The sequence below is a fragment of the Neltuma alba genome, unplaced genomic scaffold (assembly GCF_004799145.2).
Source record: "Neltuma alba isolate B1F8T4 unplaced genomic scaffold, ASM479914v2 tig00008475_pilon, whole genome shotgun sequence".
Taxonomy (NCBI): Eukaryota; Viridiplantae; Streptophyta; class Magnoliopsida; order Fabales; family Fabaceae; genus Neltuma; species Neltuma alba.
The window spans coordinates 4,654-14,735 of record NW_021635013.1 but is presented as its reverse complement, the minus strand read 5'-3'; the positions used below and the strand labels follow the sequence as shown (position 1 = coordinate 14,735).

The following is a 10,082-nucleotide window of genomic DNA, read 5'->3' as shown; positions in this document are numbered from 1 at the left end:
AGAATTAGAGAATACTACTTCCCCCAATCTTCATATATGGGTTTATTTAATCTCATGTAATAAACAATCTCTCGTATTAAACACTATTTTTTAATATCCTTTATTTGAATGCCTCATACCAAACATTCCTAAGTTCTCATACACACCCATGAATATAGAGCATTTGTACACAACCACGCCCGGCCCGGGTGAGAGAGGGAAGAAAACTACTCATATATAACCAACCAGGAAAAAAAAAAAAAACAGTAAGGCGGCCGGGACCCGCGAATCCTTCATCGAATAATGATCCTGGAATCGTTAGCTGATTCTATAAAAACTCCTGACTAATTTAGGCAACCCGACAACATACCTTGATCTTAAGGCCTTTTTCTTTCAACAGAATTAAGAAGACGCGATCTGGGTAGTTGGCAAGCACCTGGTTTGCTTTTGATTTACTTGACAAACACGTTCATCAAACTTTAACCTGGTAATGACTTCTCCAGATGGATTCGACTTCCGCCGCCGCCGCCGCATGCAACATTATTATTCACTTTGGAATAATGTCAATTTCCATCCAAAGTTATTCATTCTTAATGCGCGCGCGTTCGCACCACATAGATACGAGATGAGCAGTTCTCCGTTCATTCGCGCTAAATATATATATGTATATATCAGATCAATTAAAAATCAAAGAAGAAAGGATCGTTATAGTAGTCCCATAGACTTGGTGTGTACTCTTCCTCATTCGTCAGCGGCCACGGATCCGCAGGTGCAACTACAGTCTGTGTCTGCGAGGCACACAAACCTGACCCATCCGAACTCACGAGAGAACTAATATCGTCGTGCATGCAATTCTGATGCTGCTGCACCAGCTGATCCTGGTACGAGGCTGCCGTGTTGGAGTTCTCGACAATATTTCCATCAGATTCTGGGGAGTGGCGATGCGATTTCTGTGGAAGTTGCACCACTTGACGATGCTGTTGCGCCACATTATTATTCACCGGGCATATCATTTGCGGGATATAATTAGTATTATTGGGGTAAACCCCGTAGGGTAAGAAACCCGATGTGGCGGCAGAAGAAAAGGCGAAGCTAAGGCCAGAGGGGCGGGGAAGCAAGGGACGAAGGGTTTGAGAAGAAGAAGAAGGCGTAGAAGCCCGAGAGGCGGAAGAGTGGGAAGAAGAGGCGGCGGAGGGTTGTAAATTGAGCTGAGCCCTAGAGCCGTAGAGGATGATAGCTGCGCGGTCGTAGGCTCGAGCGGCGTCCTCGGCGGTGGCGAAGGTGCCGAGCCACTTTCGGGTTCGCTTGCGAGGCTCTCGGATCTCAGCGACCCATTTGCCCCAGCTTCGCTGCCTCACACCACGGTACCTAAATTTGTTGTTGTCGGGTCCACCTTTTCCTTTACATTTGCGAGCAGAGTGAGTTTTGGTGGTATTAGTAGATGTTGGGCAAGGAGTGGCGGTGGCAGCGGTGGTGATGGTGGTGGGTGCGGTTTCTTGGGGAGGGTGAAGCGCATGAGCAGGCGAGGAAAAAGGTCGTCCATTGGAGGTTTAAAAGGATGGAGACCAGTGGAAGGTGCCTCGTTCAGTGTTTTTGATGTTTGACGGAGAAGTTGTGGTGAGTGGAGGTGCGAATATGTCAGGCGTGTAAATGGTGGAATAGGGCGGTGGGAGTTGCAAATGTGGAATATTTATGGAGAGAGAAGGGGAAGGAGATTGCTGTGCAGCGAAGAAACAGAGCAGCACAGGTGCACAGTGGTTTCGGAACTTGGAATCATTACCCCGTTTCTTTCTTTCTTTTTTTGGCCAAACATTACCCCGTTTCTTGACTTACATTTTTTGGACCCTTGAAGTGATTAATAGTAACTAATTAATTATGAGTCAGGTTCTTTCCAGCTTCCACAGCCTCCCCATTTAAACCGCACGACATCGTTTTGTGCTTTTTCCTTCACTTGTTTCAAATGATGCCTTTTTATGACATATGCCCATCGTTCTGCATTCTTCCACCAAATTTGCCACCGCGGGAAACACTTATTATGAATCCAAAATTTATCCTTCCCCCTCTACTTCTAATGGAGAGTTTGGTCAGTGGAGAGTAGTGCTCGGTTTAAAATTTTAAATGTAGCCTAATATATATATATATATATATATATCAGTCAACCGTGCAGGTGAGGTTTATATACTGGGATGATCTTTCTTGTATGTGCAGTGAACTTATTTGTTACTACTGCATACTACTGTGACACTGGCCCCTGCCTTGCATGTAACTAATTCACTTTAGTTGCTTCAATTAAGGAGGATTGGATATTATTGAACTGGAGAAGATGGAGCGGATCGGATTCGCTCAGCATTATGCCTAATAGCAGTATTTATTAGTAAATGGAGCAAATGGCTGGTGTGTCAGTATTTACACCATGTGTACATATAAAAAGCTGGCTATATCTTATTTTTTGGATTGGCATATATCGCCAGCGGCTCTATCCGATCGAGCACGGTTATAGAATCGAGATAGATATCTGCCCCTGATCAATTAAGCGACTGCGCTCGGTCACTTCCTCTTGTTTCGGATAATTACTCTCCCGGACGGATTGCTTTTTAATTTAGTGCAAAAAAAGATCGTATCATGCATGGTCAACTCCATTTAGAGATTTTTGGGTTTAGTTTCAATACTTTTTCCTGCCGGACTGAATTAAAGCTCATACTCTCTCCCCTCGACGTAGCATTTATCTCTTATAAAGAGTAATATTCTACATCCTGTCTTAATTATAAGATCTCGTTTGTGGTTTACAAAAACAAAATCTTATAATTAAGACGGGGGAGGTGGTATATATAAAACAGGAATGACATATATATTTTTTCATGATAAGAACTCCAATTGAAAGTCGCACTTTATTTTTAATGAACAAAAAAGCATACTAAATGAACTGTTTACGCGGATATACGGTAATCAGCGTTACTGCTTGCTAGTTAAACCCTGTTAATGCCTCGAGAAAAGCTCGCCGGGTTTTCAATGGGACGACGTGAACAGGTGCAGTGGTGTGGACGGGGCTGCATGTATACGTGGCCTTTGCATAGAAAGTAAGCGTCTGCCACGTGCCAGGCATGAAGCAGATGATGCTGCTCAAAAGGCCTGCAATGAATCAGGCTCCATCCGCGTCATCAGAGATAGGTAGACTCCGAGCATGGAATCCAAGCCACCTACACGCCTTGGAACTCTTCATTTTCGTCACTTTTATATCGCTGGTCTGGTATCCAGTAGTAAATACTTGGAAATGAAATGCTGGCTCCAGTCCAGAAAAACATCGGCATATCTAGGCTCAAATTCACTGTATTGCAAGGGATCTGAGGCCCAGGCCTCTTAGTTTAGCCTGCCCTCTCGTCTTCAGATCTCTCCCTAAATGATGGTATTTCGGTTCCATATATCTGGGCCAGCCCAAATAAACTCAACGCAATCATAAATTATGTGGACGGCAGCTCCGTCATCTGACTACAGTGTACATTCTTAAATTTAATTCTCTAATAAGATTCTGAACCAGTTCATTTATTAAAAAGGAAGACTTTATCTGCACATTATTTTTTTAACCAACCATATCATTGAAAGATTTGTTCATAATATTTGTTTATCATCATGATGGCGTGAAATCTAAACAAGACCACATGTGAAGGGCCCTGTCTCAGATGCGGTCTTGAGAATACTGTGGGTGGTACAAACTATAGAGGCGATCATTGCAAGTATTGTCGGGAGCTACATAATAACAGAGCAGATGAGTATAAAACCAACGAACCTAACCGCTATTCATTAAACTATTAACACCTGGATTATATGTTTGGACATGTGAGATTACATTTGATTTGAGTCCGTGACACATACAATCTTGACAAAAGATTTGTCTCCGAGAAGTTTTGGCAATTTGGTGGCCACACGACAGAGAGTTAGATGTAGAAAATATACATTAAGCTGAGATCAAAACATGTACTTGTCTTGGCCAAGACACACATGTATACCTTTTGAATCGCACACGAGAGAAATTGAATGGCCAGTAATATTGTTAGGACGCTCAATCTCAGCGTGTTTCTTTATTTCCTAGTCAGTAGCCACCCGTGAGCCAATTAATTATGCTTGTCAACCAAACACATTACAGACAAACGCACACACGCAACAAATTCTTCTAACGGATCCCACAAACATGAATTCAGCCCTCTCACGCCAGAATTGCACGAACTGAATTATACATGAAACAGTCAAAATTCAGATTGTTGGTAGTCCCTCCTTTTCCGCGAAACAGTAGTGATTTCGAAAGCTTGAAAAATAATTGGGAAAAAAAAACAGATGGGACTGGATGACTAAATAATTGAATGATTTGGTGGTAAGGATCTTGGTTCTAATTTTAAATTTTACACTTGAATTAAATATGGCAGAATTTAAAGAAAATCAATGATAATCACATACTTCTTCTCTAAGATCAGGTCCCGTCAAATTTGGGAAAAAAGAATTGACGGCAAGACATGCCGAGGGAGAAATGTGGGTTCAGGCTCTTATCCTGAGGGTCACCCGGCGGCTAATAGCGTGGTGAACAAAACGTTCAAATCAGGATCAGCCCATTTCAAACACAGACAGAGATTCCTTATGAATTATAAATGGGAACAAAGACAAATAATGAGTGAACCATGTTCTTTTAAGTAGATAATGTATAATTTTTGAACGACGTCCATCAATCCGTCTTGTCTTGAGATTGGTTCTGCGCCTTTTTCCTTTTATTTTTCCCGTCTGAAAAGACGTGATGGCGAGATGCAGCAGGACAAGGGGAGACCACTAAAGAAAGGAAACAAGAGCACCAAGCTTTAATCTGCCCACATAATCACCCATGAACAGAAAAGCCCCATCGTATTTTAATTTAATCGCATCAAAATACTTTAGGCCTTATGTAATCTTATCTTACACACTTTAGAGGCATGCATACGTGTCATCTGAACAAGAGTTAAGCTCTTCAGCTGGGAGAGTCTACAGTGCAACCTACATATATGATTCATTAGGCTCGCACACGCACAGAATGAAAAATCTCCGTTCCTTGTCTCGTTCGATCGCCCGTATGTACATATATATATATATATATATATGTGATGTTGGTGTGGCTGAGAAAATAAAATGGAAGAGAATCTGGGGGAGAATTAATTGGGTGGTGGGAAATTGGGGGAAGTGAGAACAGCATCTGGGGATTGTGTCACTGTCAGTAGTGTCATCAGTAAAGTAAATGGCTGCACATGAATCCAAAGCCTCTGGCATGCACTTGCCAGCCCCCACATATACCCACACATATAACGCATCTTCACTGTCTCCATCAACGTAAAATCTGCCCTTTTTATTTGTTTACTTTGTACTGCGTCTTTCGCACCCACTAGTATCATTCGCTCACTCCTTCCGGAGCTCTCCAACAGTTATATGTGTGCAAAGGTCTCGCCAGGTCAAAAGATATGTTGACAATTGATATTCAAATTGCGTGGCTAAAACTTCATTCGCCGTTCAAGAGTATAATTATTGGGAAGGACTAAATGACAACTATTTCAAATTAATATGTGCGGACAAAAGAATGGTTCGACGGAAAGGAAACGCTCGCATACAAACAAAGCAGATGTCGAAAGAGCGAGATCAATTTGTTCAGATTTACGAGCAAGCAGCTGGATTGGGATAATCAACTGAGCGCGCCTTGCCTCCGCATTAATTGGCCGGAGATCTCATGAAATCTTAATCCACATCTTGTGGAGGAATAAAGGGCGATCGACATTTTCCTTTTTTTAAGATAAGAAATCTGGCTAAACAGAATATATAAAGGGGAATCAACGACGTTGACGTGCGTTAACTGCTGTAGTTGTTGCTTACATTTTTTTTTCACATTTAATTATTTATTAATTAGCATCATTATAAAGAGACAAATCCCCCTCATCAACCTAGGGCCAAAATTTTGGAGACTAGGATACCCGTTTCTTTTAACTGTGCCACAAATCTGGGCGACAATATTCCTTATAAAGCGACGCAAGGATTACTCTAATATAATACGCGGGATATCATCTACATATACGTGCTTATATATGTAGGCATCCACTTATTGTCCCTCTAGGTCTCCTTTTCCTTTCGTTTCATTTTAAAAACTCCCCCGTGATTGTCTACATATCTAGCTGCTGATATTAATTATATCACACAATTTGCAGAACAATTGTATCCCCTGGGGACGGTTCTTCGCGTATTTCTGACTCGATATATGGTCTCTCTTTATATATATATTCTCGAGATATTTTGTGACTTGCTCGCGTCGAATAGGGTCTAGCTAGTTACTTGGAAGCTACATATTTTATTGTTTATGTGAACGATGACATATCTTTAAAAGGTGGTATACCCCTAGCTACTATAGCTTCTTATATATTTTCCTCACACCCGCGCAACACCCATATATCCAAATTACTGTAATAAGCGCGTCTTCGTAGCCACCAGGCTCACACCAGAGGCACAAAGGGACACAATTATTCGGGCGTAGCATTGACCCAAAAAAAAAAATGTTGCTTGACATGCCAAGATAGATCATATATACCAAGTGTTATTATATAAATAATTTGCCAGCAAGTGTTCAGAGGCTGATCCATTATTGCTGCCCCCTTCCCTTTTAAAGTGGGATTCCCCTGGTGTTTATTGATCTCAACTGTAGTTCATTGGATGACGAACAAGCTTGTTATGAGAATTAATTGGCATTTCATATTCTGGATCTTTGAAAACATTTAAATCTATTTAGCTGTCAAAAGGCTGAGATTCAAACGTTCAGCATGATATATTCTAAATCCATAAATACAAACTAACAAGACGCCACCATGCGCTTTCCTTTTCGTCGATCCTCTTCTGCCTTTACCTCCACCCCATGCCTAATGATCCGCCGTCACCATCGTCATTTTAAGAGACGGGATCTTTCGACCAAGCGAGGAACAAGACTGAACACACAGTGACAGTATGCTGAAAATGACAAGTACTAGTGACAATGAATGCAATCAAAGCACGGATATTAACTGTATAGAATACCTTCTTTTTTTTTTTTTTGGTGTGAGCATTTGATAATGCATCTATAGTTCCGAAAAAGGAGGAATCCGAGACGTGATGTGGTTCTCCCAACACCCGGTCTTCATAATCTGTGGCTCTTTTACGTCGCAGGCACTTCTGTATATGTCGAGCTTGGTCTGATTTCCAATATGGAGAAGAAAAGTGGTAATGGGATATTTGAATCATCGCTGGAATATCTCAAACAAGGGAAAGTGAGAAGAAAAAGATAAAAAACAGCAAACACATAGGACCCACCTCCTTGGTGTGTCCGGATACCATGTGGATACATATTACTCCAACTAGATGTCACAAAACAATAAGCCAATGCATTTTACCTTTTGCATTTAAAATCATACCAAGGGCCTGAGCTCGCTAGAGAGGCATATCACGCAACCAAACAAAGCAACCACGTGGATGAGCTTCTGGGGTACGTAGAAATAGGGAGAGTGATAGCTATCACTGATCGCTCTCCGCCGAACAGACAGAAAGCAAAGCTTGTTCTTATTATATTTTGTTTTGATATTCATCTCTCTCTAAAGCCGATGCCCGCAGAATCTTGGCACAAATCTCTCACAGTTACCATACAAACGGGGGGTCCCTTCCTTTCCCTTGCACCTAACCACTCTCCCTTCCTCTCTTGTCAATAAAAAGCTCACCCCAAACATACACAAACCCATCACCCACACCACCACCCATCTCACTTCCTCCTAAACTTGATCATATTTTCTTGCAAATTCATAGCCTTCATCCAAACAGAGCATATGGGAAGCTCTGTGCAAGTCAAAGCAGCTGTCGTCATAACTCCTTCTGATCCGACCCCAACTTGTGTTCTCTCTCTATCCGCTCTCGACTCTCAACTCTTCCTTCGTTTTACTATAGAGTATCTCTTGGTCTACAGACCCTGCCCCGGCTTGGACCGCGGGGCCACCTCGGCTCGTCTCAAAGCCGCATTAGCCCAAGCTTTGGTTCCGTACTACCCATTTGCCGGGAGGGTAAGGCCTAGCCCCGGTGGATCGGGCCTTGAGGTCGTGTGCCGAGCCCAGGGTGCGGTGTTCATTGAGGCCTTTTCTGATCGCTACACAAACAGCGACTTCGATAGAGCGCCCAAAACGGTGACCTGCTGGAGAAAACTCTTGTCCCTGTACACAACTGATGTTCTCAAAGGATCACCGCCGCTCGTGGTTCAGCTAACGTGGCTCGGTGACGGAGCCGCTGCCGTTGGTGTAGGGATCAACCATTGTGTCTCTGACGGTATCGGCAGCGCCGAATTTCTCAATTATTTCTCCGAGTTAGCTTCTGGGAAATGCCCCGCACTCGGGCCGACACCTGTTTGGAACCGTCATATTCTCAACCCATCGTACGGAAGTCCCAATCGGGCCTGCCCAGCGATCCTCACCGAGTTCAACCGGGTACCCGATCTTTGCGACTTCATGACGCTGGTTTCCAGCGATCTCAAACCAACCTCCATTATATTCGACAGAAGACGCCTGAACGAGCTCAAGAACGTCGCTTGGTCGTTGAGTCCACTCAGCGAGTCGTCCTACACGTCCTTCGAGGTCCTGGCTGCTCACGTGTGGCGAAGCTGGGCCAGAGCGTTGGCGTTTCCGTCGAACCAGATACTAAAGTTGCTCTTCAGCATCAACGTGCGGAACCGGGTGAAGCCGGGCATACCCGACGGCTACTACGGGAACGCGTTCTTGTTAGGATGTGCACAGAGCAGCGCGAAGGAGCTGGCACAGAAGGGTCTTGGGTACGCGTCGGGTCTGGTAAGGAGTGCAAAGGAGAGGGTGGACAACGAGTACGTGAGGAAGGTGGTAGAGCGGGTGTCCGAGTCGAGGGCGAGTCCTGACTCGGTGGGGGTGCTGATAGTGTCTCAATGGTCAAGGCTGGGTTTGGAAAGGGTTGACTTGGGGCTGGGAAGGCCAATCCACGTGGGACCCATATGCTGCGATCGGTATTGTCTGTTTTTGCCGGTGGATAATGAGAGGGATGCTGTGAAGGTGATGGTGGCTATCCCCGCCTCTGCCGTTGACCAGTACCAATATTTCCTTAGCGCTTCCCATTTATGAGTCTGTCCTCTTGTTGACTTTTTTTCTGCTCAGCTGTGAATTTTAGTTTTCTTTTCTCTTTTTCTTTTTTGATACAATGAATTTTAGTTTTCTACGTACCCCTGATGAGTCCGGGATATTTGACAGTTCCATCTCAACACTGAATGACAGATATATTTTTCTCTCCTACGCCAAAGCGACTTGCTTGAATGTACGTAATTAAACTCCACCGTTCTCCCTTATCATTCTCATTTTTCTGTCTCTTTCTTCAGTCCTCTGGTGCATTCTTGGCAAAAGCATGGATCCGGCCTAAATATATATTAGAATGAATATAATCAAAGAAAGCCTGTTTTGTTTTTAACTAAGCGCATGACAGTTAATGTTCAGGGGGACAATTGTGAACGATGAGGAGTCGGGAGGGAAATTGATGAGAGCATCCATCTGCTCGAAAAGGCTACGTACGCACGCGCGCGCACCATCAATACGTACGAGACCATATATAGTGCAACCGGTAAATGTCATCGAATTCCCCCTCAAGAACACCTACGCCCAACAAACGTCACAAACAAGTAAATGAACGAGGGGTGGAACTAATTGCGAATAGAAATTCAAAACTGGTCAATGTCAGAGAACTGAATAAATTTTGATGAACTATGGTTGATTTAAGGTTATTTAAGTTGGAACAATAAGTATGGGCGAATTACGTAGATAAGAAAAGCAACAAATATTATTCCTTTGGGACATTTTTATTCTGTGTCTCATTCTGTCTTGAGATTTTTTAAACTCAATCTAATACCAAATTATAAACCGCAGATGGTTTAGACAAACTACCAACATAATATTGAAGCTTAGTCATTATCAGCTGAGTTTTATAGAAACTATAGCTTGAAACTTTTCTGATGCAAAAAATTCTTGTTGAATTTACCTGATTAAACTTCAGAAATATTTACACAACAGATTTTGTAAGCTGGGCTC

At 43.1% G+C, this 10,082-nt stretch overlaps 2 protein-coding genes across 2 annotated transcripts; one reads left to right on the top strand and one right to left on the bottom strand.

Moving 5' to 3' along the window:
• Positions 1-659: 659 nt before the first annotated feature.
• Positions 660-7,755, bottom strand: LOC114754046 (ethylene-responsive transcription factor ABI4-like). The gene is made up of 2 exons (XM_028942782.1): positions 7,680-7,755; positions 660-1,474 (listed from the first exon to the last, which is right to left on the bottom strand). The coding sequence occupies exons 1-2, from the start codon at positions 7,753-7,755 to the stop codon at positions 660-662; spliced, it is 891 nt and encodes a 296-aa protein (XP_028798615.1).
• Positions 7,716-9,358, top strand: LOC114754048 (omega-hydroxypalmitate O-feruloyl transferase-like). Its single transcript, XM_028942783.1, has one exon. It carries the CDS (start codon positions 7,821-7,823, stop codon positions 9,126-9,128), a length of 1,308 nt encoding a protein of 435 aa, XP_028798616.1. The 5' UTR covers positions 7,716-7,820; the 3' UTR covers positions 9,129-9,358.
• The last annotated feature ends 724 nt before the right edge of the window (positions 9,359-10,082 follow it).